The 27,157-nt window shown below is 41.3% G+C and overlaps 1 protein-coding gene across 10 annotated transcripts in view; it reads left to right on the top strand.

Annotated features, from left to right (window-relative positions):
• AGAP1 (ArfGAP with GTPase domain, ankyrin repeat and PH domain 1) overlaps nt 1-27,157 on the top strand; it is a 344,542-nt gene that overhangs the window by 251,056 nt on the left and 66,329 nt on the right. For all 10 annotated transcript variants that reach the window (XM_030486188.2, XM_030486189.2, XM_030486191.2 and 7 more), the window contains one exon: nt 3-164. In XM_030486188.2, the coding sequence (XP_030342048.1) occupies nt 3-164 (162 nt within the window). The remainder of the gene's footprint in view (nt 1-2; nt 165-27,157) is intronic.

A 27,157-nucleotide genomic window follows, 5' to 3' on the forward strand; every position in this document is an offset into this window, starting at 1 on the left:
AGATACCGGGTTGGGAGATTCTGTGTGTTCAAGCCCAAGTATATCGAGTACAACGAGCCCCAAACTTGATCCACCTCCTTCACCTCATGCGAACAGAAAGAAACACCGCCGGAAGAAAAGCACAAGCAATTTCAAAGCTGATGGTATCTCGGGCACAGCTGAAGGTAAGCTTCCTCTGTGCCGGAAGTCTGAATATTGAAAACAGCATTCAAAAGAGCATTGTTAAGTACAACTCAACTATACTGTTGGTTTGGAACATGGAAGGTAAAGAGAATTGCACTGAAGTAAAGAAATTAAGGAATGATCTTTTAATGATGAAGCTGAATAATCTGAGGTATCAAGATGGTGAGTTCAGTGTCTGAAACATGTTTGGAAGTGATTTTTTTAATATATAAATAAGTGTCCCCAAGTTAATATGGAGCATCATTAGTTGTAAAGGTAAGGAACAGCCATACTTCCGAGGTGAAAAAGTCAGGTTCACTCAGTAGCCCATACATCCCATTAGAACTTGTGTATTTTTTCAATATTATTAAATCTAGTGTTATCACTTCACTTTAGACACATCCTGAGCTCCAGAATCGCCAACACTTCTGATGCCTGTTATTGTTTGAATATTCAGCTGCTCATGGAAAGTTTGTGTTATTTGAGGATAAAAAGGAAAAAGGGAGAGTTTAAATGTTTGGGTTCTTTTTTAAGAACCAGAAAGCAAAAGCCAAAAAGAACTTCTTTTTTCCCTTAGTTTAGCTTACTATTTCCAACACGAACACTGCTATCACTGTTCAATGCCCTTCTGAAGGGGTAACAATGTGTACAGTAGCCAGATATGATATAAAACATGCTTATATCTTTAGAAAAGAAGAAAAGAAACATGCTAGGATTCAACCAAAAGAGCTCCAGAAAAAAAAGATGAACAAGGGTAGTGGGAAGGCTTAGAAACTATGTTAGTCAACATATGAGGAGAGATGAAAAACAGAGACAATGGAATAACATTGTTGGAAAGGGGGAGTGTTGAGTAAGAAAAAGATGTGGTTGTAAGCATCGGAGAGTGAAAAACAGCTAATTCAGTATCAAAGAGCATTGGAACAAGTTCTGAAGAAAGGATGACAATTGCAGACAGCTGAAGAGACATTAAAAATAGATGTAATAATAGTATACAGCTGAGAAGGGGCATGTTAACTACTACTTAGTCATCCTTATTTGCCATTTATTTAATTTCTCAATTGCGCTGCTGTCCCATCCGGAATTTATTTCCCCACCTATCTATACAAATCCTTTTCTAAAAGCCATCAGCTTTTTTTCAGACAAGCTCCTGTTGCGTTCTCTTTCCCGTCATTTAACTGTCTTTACTGTTAGTTTCCCCCTAGTTTGTGGCCTAAAGCCAAATTTTATTTTAACCTTTTATTTTTAATTTGTCGACTTTATTTTTTTAACAATCCCTTTCATACCTTGTATTTTCATACCTCAATGGCAAGTTAGAGAGGGGCTTTTTCAGAGCACTCACCATTGGTCCAAGACTATTTTGTTGAAGTCAATATGAATCAAGACCAGCTGGATATCGAGAGCCTTTGAAAATCTCTTTCTGAGTAGTTAATACATGCATGTTTTCTTTCTCCTGGGGAGATTATTTTCACAAGCCACTGGAGCTGGAACCTGTGTGGTCCTGGTCTGCAGGCGCAGATTCCTGACCTGCAGTGAGCAATGGGGAATAGGCAGTTGTTGTGCATCTTGCCCCTGAAACCCCTGTTCTGACGGGAGTGGGAAGTACGTGCTCCTTCATCCTTCTCTGTTTCCTCTTGCTCTTCTTGTCTTCCAGCATCGTAACATGTTAGTCTGAAATCTCTCTGTGATAACTCTACGGAATTGTCCCCTCTCCTATACATGGGATAAATATGCTTCCAGAGGGCAAGATTGGCTGGCAAGCAGCAACTAAGTAAAACACAGGGAGCTTTAAAAGTAGCAGTGAGTGCCAACGCTTGCTTTTACAGTTTTTATATCTCTACATTAGCCCATCAGCTTTCTTTGACCTGCCTCTTCTTACATGTCTTATGAGATGGGCACTCTTTCATAGCTGAAAGAGGGGAGATTTAGAGGAGACATTAGGCAGAAGTTGTTCCCTGTGAGGGTGCTGAGGCGCTGGCACAGGCTTTTCCCAGAGAAGCTGTGGCTGCCCCATCCCTGGCAGTGTTCAAGGCCAGGTTGGACACAGGGGCTTGGAGCAACCTGCTCTAGTGGAAGATGTCCCTGCCCGTGGCAGGGGGTTGGAACTGGATGAGCTTTAAGGTCCCTTCCAGCACAAACCAGGCTGTGAGTCTATGATTTCTCTTCCTCTACATTCGCCATAAATGTAGATTTAAACCCTGAGAGGATTACTGCAGTTTTGAAGACCACAAAATCTGCATTAAACGGTAAAAGTAAGATGTTCTGAGGCACGCATGCTTCGCCTCAGCAACTTTGATCAAGTGTTTGCAATACAGCAAGTGACCTATTGAAAACGGGCTACTGAAGATTGTAGTGATAATCATGGGAGAACCATATCTTCCTTCCTTCTGGAAATCCTGAGTGCACTGTGAAAAGACAGAGGAGGATCCTCCTGCAGTAGCTATTCTCAGACAGTTACAATGGATCAGGGTTAAATGATTTGGGTAATTCTAGATTTTATGTTGCCTTATCTAGGCACGTTTCAAGTGTCAGCTTTCAAATAGGAATTCTGGGTTCCTTCAGTTTTGTCTGTAGCAAAGCTGAGGTGTTCAGTGAGACTTAAATCTGGTCTTCAGCAAACTCGAGCATTTTTACTCACTTTGCAGTCTTTTTTTCTGCTTGAACATGCCTCCTTTGATCACTGACCTCTGCCCAAGTATTCAGGTATCACGATGATGGACACTAGTGAACCCAGGGTGATTCACTAATTCCAAGGACTGATGCTCAACTCTTTTATGCCCTTCCATAAAGGTCATGCTAATTCTTCTTTCTCCACACTATCTGCACATGCACAGCCCTCTCTTTTTGGGATTGATTCTTTCATCTTCTTCGGTTTCTCTTTCTGCAGGTTTTTGAGACAATGGTTCCAGTAACAAAAATACTGAAGCAACTGTGCTGCTGTTGGATGAAAATTAACATTCAATTCCTGCTTTGGAAAACGAGATTCTGGGGAAAATTTTCCCAGCTCTCTCTGAAACCCAGAGAGACGTTCTTTAGTTCCCTGTACAGAACTTGTCACTGAAAAAATGTCTCCGTGTTTTTGAGGGTAACAGCAGGAATGCTTACATTAGGCAAGGTGCCAGCAACCAGCAGTGTTTTTCCCACCATGCTGTCTAAACTTGCTCAGAGCAGGATTATACAGTGCTGTGTTTCAAAGAGGAATAGCTGCTCACAGCCTGGTCTGGTTTGGTACCCTTGTGCTGCTGCAGTTAGTGGAATAGCTAGTGCTATGTTCAGCGATAATAGGAAGGTTTTTTCAACCTGAAAACACGTAGAAAAATTAAAAAGCTTTCTTGGAAATACTCTTCACAGAAAGACCTTTCCCACTGTTGATTCTTCTTGCTCTTATTAGACAGCTTTAAAACTTCATGGCTGTGAACCTGCCTGCCCTCAATCTATCTCTGAGATTTTAGGAGCTATAGAAAGCTGTCTTTCAGCATCAAATCTGGATCATCCGTGCTCTGCAACTGTTCCATTGACTAAGAGCTCTGGCCAGTGGGGCCAACACTGCTGCCTGCTGTAGGGCCAGTCCAGCTGCTCCGGGTAGATGGGTGAATCCACTCCTTTGGTCAAGGAGATGCTGCCAGTGCTTTGAATTTACCTTCTTTCTCTCAGCATGGGCAAAACAAGCTTCTGTCTTCCCATCCATGCAGATGGAGCTGAGAAACAGGAATTGATGATAGAGTAGTAAACCTGATTTGCAATTTGGTAGACTTCCCAAGCTCTGTGCTTTCACTGTAAATCCATGTTCCACATTCTTCATCGCTGGTTTCTAAAGAACTTTTGAAGGACCTTTTATGTTTATCTTCAAAACTGCTTTCTGAACGCAAAGATATTTGTTCTCTGCCCCTTGTGAAGTAATTGCTTTTCCCTGTGCTTTTCTGATGTAGCCCCCAGCTCTAGGTGTAGTCTTTCTGGCTTGTAGCTAAGGGTGAGTACGAGTTTACTGAGAAATTGTATAGGTTATTTATTTCCCTGGGGAGAACTAGTAAAGGTATTTCAAAAGCTTGTGTTCTTCACATGCGCATTTTATATGACACTGAATGTTATAAATCTTGGGGAGCAATGAAGATGAGCTGTAGTTAAATTCTAAATGAAAATATGTTCATTTGTTTTCTGTGGATGGAGAATTAGGGTTTAGTCAAACTTCTCATTGGTACTTCTAGCAATGAGCAAAAATGCTTTAATCTGGTTTCCAAGCTGCATAGGCTGCCCCGTCCCTGGCAGTGCTCAAGGCCAGGTTGGACACAGGGGCTTGGAGCAACCTGCTCTAGTGGAATTGTCCCTGCCCATGGAACTGAGTGAGCTTTGAGGTCCCTTCCAACACAAACCATTCTCCGATTGTATATGATTCTATGATGGGTGGAATCTGTAACACCTGCCAGTTTGATATTTTGTGTAAACTGGAAGCAATACAGCTGTTAACTGAAATGCAGTATATGATGCACGAAAAAAACCTGCATTTTACCTGCAGTTTCTCGCCCAAAGCTTTCCTCAGCATCCCATGATGATGAAAGGATTTAAATGTGCTTGGCTCTGTGCGCAGCTCTGTGCATAGTCTTCTTTAGGTGCCCAGTTCTAGTAAGTGTGCTGTGGCCAGACAACTAAAAAATCATGTATAAAATAAAACAATAGTTGGGCATTTTGGACTTTTAGTAGAAACACCTTTGAGGCCTGTTCAGTGAAACAGTTGCAAACAATGAGCTAGTGTTTGTGGGAGAGTAGATTCTTTGTTTGACAGACGGACTTGACATTGTTAGTGCTAATACTTGTTTATAATAGATTGAATTAAGCACCATGATGAAGGGCTGTATTTTTACTTGGTGATCTTTTTTTTCCTTGGCTTTTTATGGTCTGGAAGAAACGTTCTGACATTGTCAGAGGACAGGATGTTCAGAAACCTTTCCAGCACAAAAAGTCACAGCATCATCACTCCCTTTTCTCTGCAAGGAAGATGTGAAATCTAATATCTTGACCTGCAGCTGCAACAGGGCAAAACTACTCACCTATTAAAGAATTTGTAACCTTTGGAATCAAATCTATTAGATGTCAAGGTCCCTGTATGGATTATGTTCCTTGAAGTGATGCACAGAACTAAGCTGCCATCAAAACTTTTTCAAGTAAAAGCTTTTTCCAGTCCGTTGCAGGATACCCATGTGTGTAGCTGGGATTCTGCTACTGCTGCAACGCACATGGGGGCTGAGCACACTAGTTTGGAACAGGAGGCTCCCCACGTGTGGTAAAGCAATAACACAAAGTTATTGATCAATAGGGGACAACGGTCATTCCCTAAGTATTTCCAGGCCCTCTTTTTTTACAATTATACACTCCTTAAAGTGGTAAGAGAGATCTTAAGCTTTTCCCATCTAAAAAAATACAGAAAATTAAAAACTCAAATGCAGTCCCATGTTAGACAGAAGATATATTTCCACCCCGTCTTGCAGTATTTTGTGAAGTCATAGAATCCCAGACTGGTTTGTGTTGGAAGGGACCTTAAAGCTCATCCAGTTCCAACCCCTGCCACGGGCAGGGACACCTTCCACTAGAGCAGGTTGCTCCAAGCCCCTGTGTCCAACCTGGCCTTGAACACTGCCAGGGATGGGGCAGCCACAGCTTCTCTGGGAAAAGTCTGTGCCAGCGCCTCAGCACCCTCACAGGGAAGAGCTTCTGCCTCAGAGCTCATCTCAATCTCCCCTCTGGCAGGTTCAAGCTATTCCCCTTGTCCTGTCCCTACAGGCCCTTGTCCAAAGCCCCTCTCCAGGTTTCCTGTAGCCCCTTTAGGCACTGGAGCTGCTCTAAGGTCTCCCCTTCAGGAGCCTTCTCTTCCCCAGGATGAACCAGACCAGCTGTCTCAGTTGGGCTTCTTCTCTCTCAATTTCTGTTCATCTTGTCGTGGTCAGTTTAGTGAGAGCATGTTTTGCTTCTGTATATGGTCTCTTAAGTGTTTCAAGTTTTAGAAGGTAAATATTCCATAGGTTTAAAAAATGTTTAGCAATATTTAAAGTGGTATTGATACCAAAACAGTGTTTTGACTGCAGTGTTGAACGAAGAAAAGAAGCATTTATTTGGAACTGGGAGGGTCTGCAGTATAAGCAGGTAACTAGCAAGGTTGGTAGGTGTTTTTTTAAATAAGTCATTGAGGATTACTGCTGAATTCTCTTCATAGACAGTTTGTTGATTGTAATGTCATTTGTGTCATCCTCCTGTGCATGAAACATTGCAGAAACTTCAGCAAATTGCGTTTTGCACACAAAAAAGCCGAGTTCTGCTTTTCTCATCCTCAGTAAACCTGGAGTGTAACAAACTTGGTTTTGGGAAGATTTTAGGAGTGTGTTTTGATCAGCATCTACATCCTTATTTTGTGGGTTATCTCAGAGGAGTTGTAGGCCTTGCCTGATCCAGCTCTTCTCTGTTCTAGCTGCTCTGTAGGTAAAAAATACTTAAACCACCCCCCCCCCCAAAAAAAAAACCAACCCAGGTCTTAGTTGCCATTAAAAATGAAACAAAACTGAGTGAAATATCCAGCTGTATTTTCTTCTGTCTGCATGAAACGGAATCAACAGTATGTGACCATATCCGTCGTCTGTAATGCCAGATGCTTGTTTTGATTTGAGCGTGCTGCGAATGTCTCCGAGGTTATCACCTATTCAGTGTCAAAACACTCTTTGGTTGTAATTTATCGGTAAGTTCATTTGCTGCTTCGTAGGAGACACAGAACTGGCCGGTGGCCGTGCACCTGAGAAACAGGAGGGCAGAAATTAATAAAATCTAGACTGAATCTTCAGAGACTTACTTTCAACCAAGGCATAAAGGTCACTTGTTGGGAATCCTGCAGCCTCCGTTGTCACAGCCTATCTGACATGAAAGGTTTGCTGCTGAAAGGCATTTATGTTGATGCTAAGGAGCAAAAGACAAGGGAGGTGAAGCTCATCTATTGTTTTAACCTACTTCATTGCAGGCTAAACAAGTTGAAAGAGTCCTTCTTCTCTTTAAAACCACTGTTAGCTCAGGGTCAGAAGAGGCTGCTGGTTCCACCTACCTGGTTGAAAGGAAAAAGTGTTGCAGTGGTGGTCAGCAGGAAAGGGGATTCTGGAAAGAATAAGTCCCAGGGTGAAGTGGTGGTGGTTGTACACACTGGCACATCTGGATAGTTAGAGAAAGATAGCACTTTTTTCCCCTATATTTCTCTGAAGAGTGGTCCCATTCTTATTACGTTAAGTGCTCTGCTCTGTGACTGCAGAAGAGCACGCTGTGTATCCTTGGTACAAGTGCTGCACTGTGATTTGGCCTGATTTTTTGGAAAAGGAACAAGTTTTAAGTAGCTTCATAATTGAATGAAAACCAGTGACACCTTAGCATTTTACTGGCTTCAGGTAATTAGTGTCCTTAAAACTATGTTGTCAGCCTGAGACGGAGACCTTGATTATGAAGAAGGTTCCTAATGTCCACATGAGGATGTTTACAAGGTAGAAAGAAGTATTCGTAAAATATTAATCCTGCTAGAGAAGTTAGTTCCATTTTGTTATGTAAGGAAGTGTGTCTATTTTACAAGTTCATTGCCAGTTTATCCAGAGCGTAAGATCATGTAATTTCATTATGAATTTATATACCTAAATTAAAATATCTTTAAAATAAAATGAGATTATTATGTATTATAAAGCTGTAGTAAATGAATAGACTAAAATAGGGTCAGTGTGTTACGTATAACTTTGTTCTGTTCACCATGTTATTGAACTCTAGAGTCAAGGTGTCACAATTTAAATGAACAGGCAATTTTGGTGTAGAGGGAAGACTTAGTTTTTGAAGGATGCCTTTTCCTCAGCTCTATGTGTACTTGGACTCATCAGCTTATTGGAATTGAGGTACAGGGGTACATCAAGGCCAGGTTGGACAGGTCTTGGAACAACCTGGTGTAGTGGAAGATGTCTGTGCCCATGACAGAGGGTTGGAACTGGATGAGCTTCAAGGTCCCTTCCAACACAAAGCATTCTGTGATTCTATGTTTGGGAAGTAGCTTCCTTTGAAGAGTGGAAGTCCCAAGTAATTCCCTTCAGAAGACCTTACGCAGCTAAAACAGAAGCACTAGGTTAGACAAATAGAAAGAAGAAAAATCCATGAAGCTATCTTAAAAGATTACGACCTCTCCCAGGAGGTCCTTCAGCCATGGACTGTTCTTGGAAGGTATAGCAGGGTACCTGTTGCTGTATCTGTTGCTATTCTTCTTTTAGTAGGCATCTCCCACTAGCTGTTGAGGAAGGCATAGCCAAGTGGACCTCATGCCTCAGCCTGTGGTGGCTGTTCATATGCTCTGCTTCTCTATGGCTTGTTAAATGGGTTTTTGCCTTAAGAGGCACAGGGCAGCTTTCAGGGGAGGGTTGATGGCATGTCAGTGGATTACAGATGTGCTTTTTTATTCATTATATGGAACGTGTGATTAATGCCAATGGCTTGATTGTGGAGGTTTGCCATGTACAGCACAAACCTGGAATTCAAGGAGGAATGTGTCAATGGGTCTGATCTACCCTAGGGTTACAAAACATGCTCTTGGCATTATGCTGAAATGAACTCATAATCAAGAGGTACACACAGAACAGAATGTAGAAATAACTTTATTTTATTGCAGAACCATACGTTTTAGTCAATTGTGGGTGAGCCCTGAAGGACATTGGCTGTTACGCAGTGTGTACTTAGGGCTAAGAACTGATGTGAGCATAGTGTTGGGAAATATTCCATGTGTAATCAGCCTCCTTGCTCCAGGTCTGAAGAACCTCATTGAGCAGTGAAACCACATCTGCCTTTAAATCCAGGTGAAACAAGTGATGATGGCTCCCAGATGCACAGCTTTGACAGCACCTCCCCTCTGTGCTGGATGCCAGGCAATGGCATCCAGCAAGAGACATGTAGGAAGTCTCATTTGATAAAGTTTGTGAATGTAGGTGTACCTAATACTGTCTGCTTACAGGGAAGTGAGAGTGGAAATGATGTTTCCAGCTGATTCCAATTTAAAAGTCTGCATACACAGGATTTGCCCAGCATCATGAATCTGATACTCTCTTTTGTGCCTTGTAGGCATTACAGGCTTGGGGAATTTGGTAGTTCTACTACACACAGACTCTATATTTTGGCAGTTGTGGCCAAATGCTTCCTCTGCTCCCTTTTAATGCTGGTAGGATTTTTTTGCAACACTCTTAGACTTTAGCATTTAATAGCAACCTCTAGATCAAGAACTCTTTTTGCCCTTTTCATTTTGGTTCTTTGTCAAAACAGTTGTGACACCTTTTAAAAAGCAGGTCCAAACCAAAACTGAGGAAGGTGACACAATGTATATGAACAATTTTACTAAAGAAGTCGTTGAGTATGTGTGTATTTCTCCTAGGAAGTTTTCTTAAAGGAAAGTGGGCAAAGTGCAAAAGCCTGAGCAAGTTAAAATGGTTTCCTTGAAGAGATGGTGATTCTTCGTTCAATTTGCCTTTGTGATTCCAAAGTTAATAATTAATCCTGAGATTGATGTTTTTAAGGCATAGTTTTTTTTCTCATTTCTGTGTGTTCATGGGTGTTAGTCTCTTCGTGCAGTGATTTTCAAAGGGTAGGTCGAGGTCATGATGTTTCAACCTCTCTTGGGCTCCATGCACAGCAACATGTGCATTGGCAAGTGCTGTGCACCTCTGGTTCTTGCACAGTGATAGAGTCTGTGTGGAGCTGGACACCCTCATCTTGCCCTGAGGAGGGGTCTCCAAATGGTATGTGTTTGAAAGGGTGACCAACTAATATAAGAGGGTGGGTTCCTTTATAGTGAAATGCCAGGTGGAGAGCTCCATGGTACAGGATTTAATCTTCCATAGATGTAGGTGCTGTAGATGGAGCTGGGTGTTCTGAATTAGGCTGACTTTACCTTCCTCCTGAGCGGTAGGCTCTTGTCTCATCATAGCAGCCTTCTCCGTTTGAAAATGCAACTCTGGAGCCATTCCAATTTTGATGCTCTGTGGTATTGATGTCAGGCATTTACAAGACAACCCCGTAACAGTAACGTAGACCTCTTTTTACTTCCAATTCCTGACCAGTCAGTCATTTCCAACCAGTGTTGTTTTGTCAAGTTTTAATCAAATAGTTGCCTTAAATTAGCTGTCAAATTCAGTGAGCAGATACTTGGTATCTTTCCATCTGAAGCCTCTACTGCAGATGCACGTGCTGTGCATGAGATTTCAGTGCTGAGCTTGCTGCATGTTTGTTTTATACCCTGTGCTTTAATCTCTTGTTTTCAAGCCCTCCACCTTTCTCTTTACAGATAGGTTACTCGTGATAGATGTTATGCATTGTATGTAGTGTGCAACTCCAGTGAAAGGAGTAGGTAAAAAGCAAACTTGAACAGGCCTCACCATTGACATTTTCCACCACTTCCCCCCCTCCAGAAAGGGGGGAAAAAAAAAAAAGAAATAATAAAGGTTTCTTTTGTGAGTGTGAGATGGAGAAAATTGCCCATTTGTCTGTGAGGTAATAGGCTTTGGTATAATATGAAAATCTATCAAATGATTACATTCAATGACATTAAATCACAATTCATGAAAGGAGAACACTGCGCAGTTTAATTCTATTTAATTTTTGAGGGGGAAGGGAGGGAGGGAGAAGAAACCCCCCCAAAAAAAATTGTTTGAGTTTCTCTTAAGCTGATTTCTCTGTGGTCTTTCTTAAAAGTGCCTTTCTAGTTGCCACACAGTGATGTGATCATTATCTGTCACCTCGTCGCCTTGCTGCCTCAACACGCAGTCAAATACAAAAAAAGAAGGTGGGGGAGAGGGGGGAGAGGGAAAAAAAAAAAAGACCAGAGGAGCTTGTGAAGTATGACTTCCTATCCCAAGACTCATTGCCTGCGATTCGTACCGCTTGACAGTAATGATCTTATTACAGTACTCTGGACCTTGAAGAGATTTCCTGAGGAGAGCGAAAGGACGTGCCTCCATGTAATCAAGTGGCGCTGAATATTCCACGCGGTTTTGATCACACACTGATTGGGCACAGTTTTAGCCCATCTTCTAGTCAATTATGCATGGCCCCTCGTGCTCCTGTGATAGTCAGAAACATTGATAGCTGTTGTCTGGGGGGGCTGGCAGCCAGCCAGGGGTTTGAAGTGCAGTCATTCCGGGAGAAGTGCTTTTTAGTTGGAATTGATTACCTTTCTTTAGGTTTTTGCTTAATGGCAAAACTGTATTGGAGAGGGCTTCAGGTGAAAAATGGACGGATTAGCCGTTTAGAGTAGCTGAACTCCTAGTCAATTTTTAGCTTTCCCCTGTTTCCATCTAATTTATATTTAACGATGTAACGTTTGATAATATTTAAGATATTTCATTTCCAGTTGCTGCTGAGCACACATGTTGAGCACATGTTAAATTACAGCATCTCAGTTTTCAGGTTTTCCAAATTAATCCAGTTTAACCTTCAGGCTGTTAGAACGTGTCTTTTTTTCACCTGTTCCAGTGAGTGTTCAGTTTATCTGTACGAAGATGACATTACCAAGCAGAGCAAGTGCTGGTTTCATCCCATAATGAGGATAAATTCGCATGCCTTCAAAGAAGCAAAGGGTCAGTAGCTGGGTCCTTAGTTTAGATTCTCTTGTCTTAGAGGCTGATGAGGCTGCTGTTAATTCCTTTCCTATAAAAACGTCACATCTTTCTTAATTCACATTTCTCCTAAAATGAAAAATCATTAAAGGTGTGTACATCGAACTCAAAGCACCATATATGAAAATACTGATTCATAAGCGATGCTTCTTGTTCCAGTACCACCAACCTTGTTTCTCACATTGGAATATCCCACAATATGTAATTCTCGGATGCAGGTATAGTTTGGAGGGATGGGAGTAGGACTTTATAGTAGGCTGAAGTACAACACTGTATTAGGCATTTGTCGAATGAAAAGCTTATGTTTGCCCTGCTTGGATTATGCTGTGGCTGGCAGTGAAAAGATGCAGTCAAAATACTCCAGTAGCACCCCAAAGTTTGATTTCTGCTTGTGAGTATAATTCTGCTCTACCTGCCCACTGCTGGCTGCAGTATTAAAACAGTCCTGCCAAAAGACATTGCAGGCTCTCAGCCTTTTCTGAAGGTGTTTCTGCCACTAAATGTTCCCCTTGTGAGACTGCTTCCTTCAGAGGTCCAATAGAATATACAGGGTCACTTGAACAGGCAAAATATGAGCAAAAGCTCAGTTGCTCTTAGTCTTGCAAGTGAACCCTTCCTTATGGACCCTGCGCCTCTTGTACTGCTTCCCTTCAAATTGAATTGTGTTTTGATATCTTTTCTTCAAACTAATCCTGTGCTGCCCAGTCCTACCCTTTGAAAGCAGCTTTCAGTTTATTTTTTGTTTGTTTTAATAATTCCTTCTGGTTTTTAAGATCATTTCCCACTTCCCATATAGGGGCCAAACCAGAATTAAGAGCAACTAAAATAGTCAGTCTTGGCAGGTTTTTGCTCCCTGAAACACAGCTGTTGGGTTTTCTTCCAATGAATTCAGGTTCAGCTATTATCTGATATTCCCTATCCTAGTTTGGGGGGATTTATGTGTTTTATTTTATAGTATTCTGCTACTGCTCGGCAGCCCACAAGAGTATGAGAATCTTTTTTCCTTCCTTCTTTGGAAGAGAAACTTCTTTAAATCTGTGTATTTGCTGACCTGTCCATGCTTATCCCTGTACCAGCAGCCAGAATTGCTGTGTGCTCTTCAGTCTTCTGCCACCTGCACTGAGACAGGAATTTTTCGGGCTGGGGGATCTTGGTTCTTCTTTCTTGGTGAGGTTTTGAACCAAGCCCTTAGTGCCCAAGTTGTAATAAACCAGAAGGCCCATGGTCAGCTCTTAAAGGTAGACTCCTGAGGGGGAGAAATACTACATTTTTGACTTTCTTTGAATGGTGGATTCAGTTGTGTGAGCCTGCTACCAACTGTACCTTTGGGACTACATAGAATCATAGAATCCCAGACTGGTTTGAGTTGGAGGGGACCTTACAGCTCATCCAGTTCCCACCCCCTGCCACGGGCAGGGACACCTTCCACTAGAGCAGGTTGCTCTGAGCCCTGTCCAACCAGGGATGGGGCATCCACAGTCTTTCATGCTTTCCGTGAAGGATTATTTATCTAAGTGCTGGGAGGAGACAATGGTGGAACACATTCCTTAGCTGCAGACAACATCTTACAAGCATCTCATATTTAACAGCACAATGTCTGCAGTGACACCAACTCCTCATGGCTCAGATGTATCATGGCCAATTTCCCATTTGAATGGGATGCTGAAATGCAGGAAATAGCTGTGTTGGTTTCGTTTGGTTTTTTTGAAGTTGATAGAATATGATTCTCACCTGGTAGGCTCCAGTTTCCAGGGTACCTCAGAGAAGAGGTTGTTTGGCATTTGTCAGCTTCTACAGCCACACGAGTCATCTTCATGGAGGTTTTCAAACTGATACGGCATTGACTTGACTTTGACTTCCCTTGTGCCTCCTTCTCCAGTGCTTTGAATCTGTCTTTTTAATCTGGAGAGGAAGAGCTGCAGTTTCTGGTGATGGATTACAAAGATAGGCTGGAGTATTTCTGACTCTGCTTCATTTGACAAGGAATTGGCAGCTCCCTTGAAGACTGTTTCAGCTCCCTTTTATTTCTCCTTTCCCAAGCTCCTCCTTTTGGGATTTGAGTGGCTGTGCACACCTTACATTTATCATGCAAGTTAGTATTTCAGGGAGGAGAAAAAAGGGCATTTTAGTTTTGAAATCATCATTGGAAAATTGTTAGTGGTGGTGACCAGTTTGTAATGATCGTAAATGCTGGTGCTTTTCAGCCAAGGTAATACTTGCTAATGACAGACAAAACACCAAAGTGATCTAGCCTATTTCCAGACAAACTGAATGCTTTAACCAACATATTTATACCTAAAAGTATAGTTCATGTTTTACTTAACCTTAAAATTGGCTTAATCTCATAATTGTCACACACATAATTACTTTTTGTTGGATTACTTTTTGGACATGCTCAGCATAAAGGAATGTCACAGCAGTCTGAGCTTAGAAAGGTGGATATAGTGAAGGAAATCATACAAAAAATGGTATTTTGAATAGGGAATGACCAGACATACTTTCTCTTTCCAGTAAAGAGAAATTTCCCATTTCCTTAGGCTCACAGGTCATTCTTGCCATGTGTCATCTGCAGTGGCAGGGGAACATGGGTGGGTATTTCTAATAAAGTAGTACACACTGACTTTCATATTCCAGCTTCAGCTGCAGAAGTTATAGATTTCAGTATGTCAAGGGGAAATATTCTGCATGTGGAGCTGACATTTCAGCATACTGTGTGATGGGCTTGTGCCCTATAGCTTGGGGTGCATTGCTGATAGTGAAGAGCCATCCTGATACGTCTCTGTAGAGTGATCACTGTAGCTTTCTCCTCCATGCAGGTGCTAAATACGTTTTTCCAGTCAAAACTTAGTGCAGCCTGGATGTATACCCACCATTCAAACCAGAATGGTATCTGCAAAAGTTTAATTTTCCTTGTGCTGGTGCTCATTTAATATTTTTTCTTCTAAGTGAACAGTATATAAAGGGGACTTAGAGAAAGATGGAGAAATAATTTCTACCAGAGCCTGTAGGGACAGGACAAGGGGAATGGCTTTAACCTGCCAGAGGGGAGACTGAGATGAGCTCTTAGGCAGAAGCTCTTCCCTGTGAGGGTGCTGAGGCGCTGGCACAGACTTTTCCCAGAGAAGCTGTGGCTGCCCCATCCCTGGCAGTGTTCAAGGCCAGGTTGGACACAGGGGCTTGGAGCAACCTGCTCTAGTGGAAGGTGTCCCTGCCCGTGGCAGGAGTTGGAACTGGATGAGCCTTAAGGTCCCTTCCAACACAAACCATTCCATGATTCTGACTTTCAGCATTCTACAGGAAATTTTGCATTAAGGGGTTGCTGGAAATTTCTCTGTACCATGGAGCTCAACTCAAAGATGCTTACATTTTCTCCTATTCCTTACTTAGCTGTGCTGGGGCTCCCCAACAGGCTGTACAGTTAATTACATACTGACTTATTAAATAGGCATCTGTAGAGCCATATATAAAATAGTACAGATAATTATGGAGATGGAAGACAATATTTGAATGGAATACACTTTTTAGAAACAATGCTGTGAGAGTTCAAGTCTGTGTAAATACTTAGTTCAGTAGTTCATCCTCAAATGAGAGATTCCACTGAAATACTGTTAACTAACAAATGTGTACATTTTCATCCTAAAACTAAGCACTCATCAAGGGTAACTTGTCCACAATCAAGATCTTCAAAATATCCCCACTTCAAGGCACCATACCTGAGTTTCATAGGATGCTTATGAGGCCTTGCAGCTTAATTGAATCAGAACAAACCTAGTTGTAATAAATGACAGATTAATATGTGCTTAATTTATTTACTAGTAAGTTAAAACTCACCAGATTACTTAAAGAATCTGGTGTGAGGATCCAAAGTGATGATACAGAGCATGTGAAAATTGGTTTCTTCTTAGTGATTTGTCAACTCTATTCTTTATCTCTCAGACTTTCTGTATACAGTTAGATCCCAGTCTCCCTAGGCAAGCCTTGTGTTAATAATTAGGTCACCATTACTTACAGATAATCTCTTGATCCCTTATGCAAAGTGAAAAGTAAACTTTAGTAACAGACTGTTAGTGCCCCATGGAGGAATGGGATGTACTAGAATGATGGGGATGTACTGTGAAGGAGAACACCTGGGCTTTGATTTATGTTATGATCTTAAAAAAACAAATAATTATTGCATCTAACAGTAAACTAGTAGAGCAGGTGTTTATCTGTCACGTTGATGTTTATCTGTAGTTTACTCAGTCATCTTGAACGATGTTAGAACTGGTTTAGGAGATGGTGGTTTTACTCTGAAGATGAATTTGAGTAAGGAGTAGCTTCATAATTACTGACTACCGGTGAACTACGGCCAAAGCTCCTAAGAGCAGGTCTACATCAGGATCTGCTTCAGCAAAATAGCATATACCAATGGTTTTAAGTGCAGTACTCTGTCTTATTATTAACCAAAGAGTACAAGCTATGTTCAGAACTATTATGACATGAAAAACCAGCTACGGAGGAGATTGGAAGTATGGTTTTGTTTTTTTTCTTGACCATATTGATAATTACCTGCTGCCTTTAGTAATGAAAATATCCATATAGCTCATTGGATATATTTATTTTCCTTTATTTCGTGGCTGTTATTAAAAAGCGATTCCCAGGCAAACAGCTGATGACACTTAGGAAATATTTTTACATAATCTATTAATAATAAACTCTGCTGCTTCAACAGCTTTGTCACCAGTGAGTTGGCATCACGGGCAGCAGCCTGTTCCTTTCAGCCAATAAGGCAGAGTCAGGTTGACTCAGATAGAAATGTTGATTCCGTACAGGTTATTTCCATAATGAAGAACGATACCAAAGAAGTACAGAAAATACTATGTAAAAGGCACCTTTGCTTCAAAGAAGATGCTTTTCAAAGGTGTGTGTATATTGCCTATATAACTCCACAAGCAAAAGAAGAGTTTGGGTTTTCTACATGCTGTCTTAAGTGAATAGAGTCACTGCACAAGGAAACCCCACTTCATGGTTAATTGAAGGATTTCACCATCTGCAATTCCTTACACTAATGAAGAGGAACGTGTTTCTTTTTTTTACTAGAAATAATTCTTTCAGGCTTTTTATTTCCTCCACAGCCTTTGACTTGAGGAGATGTTCTTGTTACATATCATCAGGCCCCATAATTTGTCATAATACTACTCAATGGCTCGTCTAAAAAGTGTAAAGGGACGCTGCCAAGGTTGTTAGATGCAAAGTTTAACCTACCACACTTTGGAAAGAAGAAGAAAAGATTGACATAAACTGTCCCCCAGAGCCTGAACAGAGCCAGAATAAAATCCAAAATGATCTTCTGAGCAACGCAGGAGCCAGCACGTTGGTCTCTTTGACTCCCTCCTTGTTCTGTGCTTTGGTCCTGCTTGTAGGAAGATGTTGAATATACAAGAAACTTAACTCTGTGCCGCGTCAAGAGGATGGGATTCTTGTTCATTCCATCTATCCTTCCAGAGCGAGGTAGATCACGGGGACCCTGCCAAGTACAAAAGCAGTTTTGTCATTTCAAGTGCAATGCCACGTTCAGCATCTAGGAATTATCACCTCCTAGCTCTTAGTCCCTACCAGGTACTCATTTTTCAGAGCGTTGTAAGTCTGTCCTAACACATCAACCAACACAGTATGCCTGAGATTTTGATTGACAAATTCAAAATGAATGTATTTTTTTATCCCCTTTATTTTTCCTCTTAAAAAGCTTTGGGGAAAGAGGCAATGGAGATTTTTATCTGCAAATCAAAGGTACTGCCAAATGCCATGCAGGCTCCATAATGGTAATACAAGTCAGAAGTCCAGCCACTTTTGCAAGGGGGTGGGAGGAATGGACTAGGTTGAAACGAGAACTGTGGAAATGCTGAGGGACTTACTAGGAAAATTTCCCTTTCAATTCCTATTTAGATCTCACCTCTATGTCTCTGGGGACAGGTTTCATTATTTCCCCTCCACTTTTGGGGTGAAACTACTTTCCAGCCCAGTCTACGCTAGATCAATCAATTTCTCCTGTTTACCAGTTACAGTAACCTGAGATCATTTTGGATACATACAGTAACTTGGATCATTTGATCTTTGAGTACATCCAGTGTATTCCTTTTCCAAGCAGGAAAAGCTGACTGTATTGGTTACTGAATTTTTAAGGATTTTATATCCTCTCAGTGATGTTATGGCTTACCTGGGGAAAATGTGGTTTATTGCCCTGGAGGGAACCCAGCAGATCAGTCTCTGCTTGATAGCTCTGATTTTCTCATGAGCAGGCTTTGTGTTACCTATGATAGTACCTTGCTTTAGCTTGGTTTTCCATGCTTAGTTTCTTTACCAAACCCATTTGATCTTGCCCACCAAGCAGGCAGCCCTTAACTTGTGCTCACATGCGGATATGCCCAATAAAAGAAAGAATCTGCTAGTCCATCAACCTTTATTATAGTAGATTGCACAGTGTTTGGGCAGTAATCTTGTCCCATTATGTGAGGTGTTCTTCCTGTGCCATCACAATTACTGTGACTACCTGCACCTTAACTCCACGTGGAAGGGTGAGAGCCTCTGCTGCCTTTTACAGAGGTGATTGATGCATGAGAAGAATACAGCAGGGTTATGCTAATACCTTGTGATGCCTGGGAGATGCAGAGTAAATAATTAAATGCCTTTAGTCCCGCACCATCTGGGCAATAATTCAAGTGCTCGAAGTTGAGATTGTACAAGAGAAGCCTAATTCCTCTTGCCTTCAACAAACATAACTATTTCTCTTCATTAGTACATATATAAATATGTACACAAATCCAAGCTTTTAACAGGCTTATTTTCTCTAACCATGAACAATGGTGAGAGAATTTGTGTAGGAGGAAAGGTTAAACATAGTTATGTGAATAATATGAAAATGTTTAGGAAAGAATAAGTGCAAAATACCCACAGTTCTCCACTGAAAAGGGTGCTTGTGTTTTAAAAAGCATTATGGTTAAGAGCAGAAGTGGAGGCAACACTTTAAGAAAGCGTTATTGGGAAGGATAGTGAAGGTGATGGCAATGAATTTGAATCAGGAGATAGAAAATGTAAATTCTTGATAAAGGAAATTAAAAATATTAGAATTGATGATCTCTAGACTGTGAGGTCCGTAAGGTTGATGAAAGAGGAATTTCTTCAATTCATCAGCAACAAATAAATTCTAGCCATGATTTGAATCTAATGCTTGCCAAAATGTTATAATAAGGAATCCTGATTTCAAAAAGGAAAACCCAGAAATATTCTATCATTGGGAAAAATAGAATTCATCTTACCTTAAATAAATTTGTACTTCTAAATGGTGTGTGTTTGCTTATTTATTTAATTATTAGTATTTATAGCTGCACAACCAGATTAGCTGCGGTGAGAAGTAGCACAGAGTTGGCTTAAGAGCTTCCTAATCAACTGTCATATAATTCTGAAAGGATCTTGCAGCACGGGGAATGTTTCAGAGAATGGGAAAAAATTGGTATTATGCATATAGCTGAAAAGAGGGAAGGGATCCTGAAGAATCTGTGTATGGTTTAACCTCATATTGATCCTGTGCAATATAATGGGAAGGCTGATATGTGATATGATTAGAAAATGATTTCCACTGGCAGAGGAAGTAACAGTGTTGTCTAAATCTCTGTCCCTTCCAAGTCACTGTGACTGAGAAAAATGCCATCTTTAGCTCTTTGAATGTCACTGGAGTATGTGATCTGGGCTTCATCTTTTGACTTGTACCTCTTTCACCACCTCATATCTCAATTGCTGCAGCATCCTTTTTCCTGGTCTCAATAGATGTGGTACCCACTGAGTTCCATCCAGATACTGCTACAGTGACCACTCCCTTGGCACACCACTTTTCCTCTGTCACCTTTCGCTTGGCGTCCTTCCCAGTGGCTTCTTCTGCTGTATCACACCAACGATGGACTGCTGCTCTTCACTCTGAAGACCCATCACAACATCCACTCTTTCTGATTCACTTTCACCACGCCAGCATCTGCCTTGTGTGAACCTCAGCATCTGTTCACTAAAATATTATTCTTTCACAGGTTGAGCACAGGTGATCAAAATAGAATCATAGAATCACTCAATGGTTTGGGTTGGAAGGGATCTTAAAGCTCATCCAGTTCCAACCCCCTGCCACGGGCAGGGACATCTTCCACTAGACTAGGTTGTTCAGATTCCGACCATCAGCCTCCTACAGCCTAAAAATACTTGCAACTTGGCAAAGTGCAGCACTACACTAAGGCCTATATGCAAATAGTGGAGAACTGAGTGAAAACTTGTCTGTGTAGGCTGTATTCTAAATGGGCACTTGAAGTACTGTGTAACCTTTAAATATGATGGGACTGCTTGACCCTTTGGCATTAATGTAAAAGCTGGGTTTTATTGTGGCTTAGTTGGATTGTAGTATGCTGTTTATTTTAAATTCAACTTTTTTAATAGCAAAATGACAAGAGGGAATAAGTTCTTTCTACTGCTACTGTGTGTGAACCCGCTTTTAAATCTACTGGGATTGTGCTGAGGTTTTAGTTAATCATTTGCAAGGTGTGAGCTATAGTAATGCATGTACTGGTCCAACTGCATCACGTGGACATACAAATCTTTGGTCCATCACTTTGTTCAGTTGCCAGAATTCTCAAACTTCATTCAGCAGAAGTGGGTGTGATATTGTTTTAGTACAAAAAATTACAAATTTGGGGTGCAGAGTTGAACGGCAACACAAGAGAGGCCAGTTCTGGGAAGCTCAGCACTCTGAGGGGTTCACTACTTTTGAAACACTGACTTGATAAAATAGGTTTGACTTGTGCAGGAAGTAGGATGATACCAATACAACCAATGAGATAAAGCTACTGTTGATGGACTGCTTATAAATATAAAGCTTCATTCATTTCTCAAGGCAGGGTGAGGGGGGAATCCTACCTTGTACTGCCTCAAAAGCAGCCACATCCCTTTCTCCCATCTGAGGGGAAAATGGGATTTGCAGTACACAGCAGGCAGTGTGATATTACACTACAACATAACAGTCCTGACAGCTCTGTATGATGCTGCAGGTCGGATTTTGCCATCACCAAAAAAAAAATCTAGCAACTGTAGTGAGCTTTCTGAACTCATTAATGTCTTCGTTGTATTGATGATTTCATTTCTGCGCCAGAGGTCCTAGCTGCAAGCTGTGGCTTTCCCGTTTTTATGGTACTCCTCCTCTTTCTCACCATGCTTTCCCTCCCCCCACTGATGGAAAAAAAAAAAATCCATTGCTTAAATTGATTTGGGGATCAGCCTTGATAAAATACCAGCATTCAGCCCCTCACGACAGCGTGGCTGTATTGTTAGCGGTTCTTGATTATTTGGATGCTCTGGCAGAAGCTGCCACAGCAGAGTTGGAGGTGTGCAGAGATTAACTGGTGTCTGTCCAACCATTTGTCACACAAATAACAGTGCCAGCAGAGTGAAATCCTATAAATCATTTTTTTCCAGGATTGAAACCTTTTATCAGTTGTGTCACTTTCATTATTCAATAAGCGATTAGTAACAGCCATTGTCGTTTAGCCATTTAGTAGTTAACAACTCAGAGCTTTGGCTAGTGAGGAAGCCTTTGACACCAGTATATGATGTAAATGCAAGATTTAATATTTATCTTTCCAGTCAAAATGCGGTTGTTACTCCGTGTTGTACTGAAAGATGAAAGGCAGTGCAACTTAAACGTGAAGCTCTTGAATCTGTTGAGCCTTCTGGTTTCGCTTTATCCCACTGCCGTGTGGTATTTTGTATGCAAATGTACAGTTGCATCCTCCTTTTTCCAACTTCTTCATTCGAAAGCTAATCACAGCATCTCCCCAGGGACTTGCTGCAACTGCAGCTTCTGAAACAAGTCAAATGACAGGGATGATAACCTTCACGTAAGAGCAGCCATGGAGAGTCAGGAGTTAACCCTGGTCTTTTTGGATTTGTTCAAAATGGTGTCTGGGCAGATGGTGGGGTTTTTACATTTTAGGTGCAAATGAACAACTTTCAGTAAATCTGAGCAGCCCCATCCAATACATAGGTAACCGTAGCTTCCTGCTTGTGAAGCCCTTTGAGATCCAGATGCAGTCTGTGAAGAAGAGACAAGTTGTTGAATCTGCCAGTGGAAGGAATTCTTGTATTCCCACCAGAAGTTTAACATGGAAGAGTCATAATATTTTCTCAGGGGAAGAGACCTGGGTTAAGACTACCTGCCCAAAGAGGGAGGGACCTTCAGACTCCGTTGTAGGTCGTTGTAGTAACCACTGGTTGAACAGTGAGTTCAGGACGTTAAGTAGGCTGCTCTGTAAACTACTTGTGAAAGGTCCATGCTGCTTTGTCCTGTTGCTGGCTTTGAGCTAGCTATTGAATCTTGCAGGCTTTGGGGAGTCCTAAAATGCAAATTGATAGACTTACTGTGAGCGCACCTAAGTGCAGGTGTTGTGGGTGTGCTACTGGATAGGAACTTCTACCTAATACATAGCTCCAACAAACCCTCTGTGCCTTCAGGTTGTCCTCCTCACAATGTAGGACCCAGCATCTGCGGGTCAGTGTCTTCTAATAAAGCCAACAGGAGGAAGTCATCTTCTCTGTCGGTGCAGGCTGATGTAGAAGCTCAGGCAGAACTGAAGATAGTGGCCTTCCTGTTTTAGCACAAGCGTTCAGGTTTATAGAGAAATAATCATTACAGATGGTTTAGTAGTTTGTAGGAAAAGACCTTGACACAATAAATCTCTCCAACTAGAATTTCCCCAGTGAGGAATCCTTACACTAACACAAGAAGTTGCACCACAGAGTAACATGCTGAGCTATTAAACACCTAATAGTGGCAGATTGGCTCATGCTTATTTTTACAAGTGATGAAAATTAACAAAGAATTCATGTTGTATATAGCTCCAGTGGAAAGTAGTGCTGTGTCTGCTCACATATGGACATGATTCCCCAAGAATAAACAAAAGAGGTTTGTGCTTGTGTGCTCCTCAAATGTGCCTGTCAGTGCTTACCATGCTGGAGGGCAAGCCACTAATGAGCCTGGATTATGGGGTGGATTTTTGCAACGGATGGAGACGCTTCAAATGAGCCCATTTCTAAAATGCCTTTTCTAATCTGGTGTAGCACAAGGTGTTGTTTTGAATGCTTCTCTACTCTGCTCTGGTGAGACCTCACTTGGAGCACTGTGTACAGTTCTGGCTTCCAGTGTTTGAAGGGGGCCTACAAGGATGTGGGAGAGGGACTCTGCCTCAGGGACTGCAGTGACAGGACAAGGGGTGATGGGTTCAAACTGAAACAGGGGAGACAGACTGAGATGAGCTCTTGGGCAGAAGCTCTTCCCTGTGAGGGTGCTGAGGCGCTGGCACAGACTTTTCCCAGAGAAGCTGTGGCTGCCCCATCCCTGGCAGTGTTCAAGGCCAGGTTGGACACAGGGGCTTGGAGCAACCTGCTCTAGTGGAAGGTGTCCCTGCCCATGGCAGGGGGTTGGAACTGGAGGAGCTTTACGGAACCTTCCAGCACAAACCATTGTGTGATTCTATAGTTTAGTTTTATAATTGTTTTAAATTTCAGAATAAGTAAAAGCTGGAATTAACAAAGTGACTCTAATGCCTTATCTAGCTTTACGCTTCTGTAGAGACCTTATATGCCGCCTTCAATAACTATGAGGGTAGCAGGAAGTCTCCTTTATGATTGTAAGCTAATTTTACTAAATGCTGAACAAAATAAACCCAAGATAAGCAGCATAACCAGGTCTTTGGAAAAATCTAACTCTTCATCGTCTATATCTAGGAAAAATCTCAGGGAAATGACAACTGTGAGAATTACATAAATAAGAGTGTTCCCTGCTGCCCACATACCTGCTCAGCTTCAGTTTGTGTCTTTGATACCCCGATAGAACTTGCCGTGAAGCCCATTGATCGTGCAGACAGCTCCTTCCCGTCCTACTTCATACATAAATATTTTTTATCTTCAGACAAGTGATGGTTTTTCTGCCACGTGAAAAAACAAGTGTGCTCTTTTTGGCATTAATTCAGCCCAACAATACAACTTTATTGCAGTATATTTTACTTTTAGTTTGTGGTATTTCCACTCTGACACCTCATTGGAAAAGAAATTTAGTGAAAAAGCAATGGGCAAATACTTGGGAAATTTGAAGGTGCCTGCACTGAGTCTATCTTTTAAAAGTGAGCAGTGAGAATATAACTCCTTTGAGCAGAAACAGCTCTTTCTGTTGTTTTGAAACTGTTTTCTTGACAGTAATTGCTCACACTATCAACAAGATGTGGCTGCTTTTTGTTCAGAGGGAGAAGGGTACAGAACAATGCCTCTTTGCTTAATGGATGTAAATGCTCCTTGTTTATCAGCCTATAACGGGCAAGATTGTTGTCTCCCTATCCATAGATGAAACTGATGGTCCGAAACAAGAATAAATCCATCATGCCATAAAAATAGTGGTTCTCCGTGGAGTAAGCAAGGAAGCTTTTCATGGAGTCAATACTGTGTCTAAACAGCAGAAAGAAGGTGGGCTGATGGTGAATAACAGACGTCCCCCATATGTCCTGCTCTTGCACCTCTAACCTTCCTCTTCTCTGTGCCCCAGATGCTTCCCCCACACTCCATTTCCTCTTCAGCCATCCCATGCAATGCTTTTTCCTGCTCTCCTTCTGAATACATTGGGTTTGTTTTAGTGATGATGCATTTCACAGAGTAGCATCTCAGGTGGTGGTTTCGCTTGAGCCCAAATGATATTAACTGCAGCTGTGAGCCTGATCTTGAAATACAGATCTTGACTAGATAATGGGGTAGAAACTCAAGTATCTGTAGAATTCCAGAGGGCCCAACATCTTGTATCAAATCTAACTATTTAGCAAAAAAGCATTAGTGCCACAAAAGAACTATGATAGCAGTAGTTCATATTTAGTATTTGATGATGCAGTGTAATGACAGGAGCCGCCTTTCCTTAAGTGCTTTGTTACTAAACCAAAAATAAGCCAACATGCTCTATACCTTGCATAGCTTCTGGATAGCTCGTGTAATTAACACATGATGATGCAAGGTTATTCTTCTCCTGTTTCTAGTTGTAAAAGACATGCTACAGACAATGGAACAGAGTCAGAAGGTGCATTTATGCGCTGCTCCACCTATCTGGAGTAGATTAATAGGGACAATAAATACCAAAGTGCAATTAAGATACAAATATCATTTTCAATAAGCACATTGTGGGTGGTGTTTGCATTTGAATTACTGTAGTGGGGTCAGCTGGGGTTTACAGAAAACTCTGATGTGGCACTAAAAGGGGAAAAAAATCAATGATGATTTTGACAAATCACATTTCGTCAGGGAAATATTTTGTTTTCCTCTGCAGTTATTTGTTGTACAAATGTGTACAAAAGAAGCGGAGGCAGGTTGACAAACTGATTCTCTTCATTCCTTATGGAATGCCACTAGCCTTGTGAAGTCAACCCAATTGGAGAAACTAACCTTAGAAATTGGTCGATCAAATGCTACAAGCAAAGTACTTGTTTTCCACTATTGAAGCTGGTGGTCTAGTGATCACAGCCAAGCAATTACAGCCCTGTTAGATAGCATGAGTAGTAGTCATTAAATAATTATACCTTTGATTAGCTGCTTTAACTGTTCGTTGCCTTTGAAATATGATAGTATAATTTCAAGCTTTTATTAAAAGACAATTTTTCTAGGTGGTTGAAAGGGATTTTTTGTGTGTAGAAAAGACCCATAATTTTCTGCCTCAGATAATGAAAAACGGAGAAAAATGTTCCCAATTAACATTTACTTTTGTCGATTTGAATCTTGTATGTTTATAGTGTATTGGAAATGCACTGAAAGAGTTTAGTGGCTCCTTTACCTGCTGCTGAAGCTTCAAGGGAGAACTCTTATGGGAGGGAAGGGGGAAGAAGAATTAAAAACCTATTTTAGAAGTGTTTCATTAAAGAAACTTTGCCCCTGTCACGAGTACAAGTATGAATGTGTTTGCATTTTTTTTCCCCTTCATTTGGAATGTTCAAAGCTGAATTGAAGCCAAACGTAATCAACTATTAATGTCATTTGAAGTATTACTTTTAGAGTGTTTTGTGGGTTTAAAATAGAGCACTGAAAGGATTTCAGTTTTTGTCTCTGTATCAGACATACAGTTTTACTTGTGTTTGGGCTGGGTTTTTAACTCAACACTTTAGTAATTCATTTTGGTTCCCTGCAGCTTGTTTTTCTGAGTATCCTGGTGTCCGAGAAGGGCATATTAAGGCCTGTTACCTTGTGGGATAACTGGCAGCAGTTAAATCTTCTGTATTTTGGCTTCATTTTTGGTCTGTCCTATTAACACCAATGCACTAAGCAGAAATGTTCGGAAATTTCAGAGTTAAAAGATGTTTGACTTTGGGAATCTGGTTTAGTAGATCTACTTTGTGTATTTCTTAGAAATTAGAGAAAAGTAGTGTACATATTTATAAGATCCTTGCACTTTGTGTTTTTATTGTAAGTGTTGTTCTGATCTAGAAACAAAATGGATCCAGATTATTTTACTCTCTAAATGTCATATATTAGATGTGCCTGTTTTGGTTTGGTTTGGGGAGGGGAGGGGAGGGGGGGTTGTTAACCCTTTTTGAAGAATTTCTGTCATTGCTGCTTCCACATAGGGTAAGACAGCGTCAAGCCCCTCCACAGTCATAGAAACAAGTTTACATGGTGTAAGAATCTCTTGGGTTGCATCTTAACGCAATCATTTCAATCCTCTTGTGAAAGAGTATGGTCTTGTTGAGCAAATCGCTGTTCTGCTGACCAGCAAGAAATACAGATTCCCAATCTGCAGTTTTACAGCTCCTGATGCAACCACGCATGATGCTGAAGGAGTTGAGAAGGAGCAGGGGGAGGGCTGAAGTGCAGAATCCTTTTCCTAGGGGGGTGGCAACTAGATGGTCCTGGAGTTTATCCTTAAATACCCCTCTGATGCTCAGGTTTGCCTCTCACCCAGCGAGGCACATATATCAAATATAGCCCTGTTTTTCCAGATAGAGATATTATATGAAGGTGTTCCCCTGGCCTATGCTATGAGAGAAGGTTTTTCCTCATACATCTTCCCTGTCTTTAATTGTTGCACAATAAGAATAAATAAACAAGCGTCCTTAGGTGAATGGACAGCATTATTTATGTGGTGCAGCTGATGATGATGAGATGTTCTGAGAAGCGAGTGGCATTCCAGCTCCAGCCCCAGCCCCCTTTCTCCAGCGTAGGTGAAAAGATCCTATTATTTCTGATAATTGATGCTGAGGGCTGTGGCGTGCCTCATTTAATCAGCACTGTTCAGCACACTCCAGGGATGTAAT

Source organism: Strigops habroptila, chromosome 5, assembly GCF_004027225.2.
Source record: "Strigops habroptila isolate Jane chromosome 5, bStrHab1.2.pri, whole genome shotgun sequence".
NCBI classification, from domain to species: domain Eukaryota; kingdom Metazoa; phylum Chordata; class Aves; order Psittaciformes; family Psittacidae; genus Strigops; species Strigops habroptila.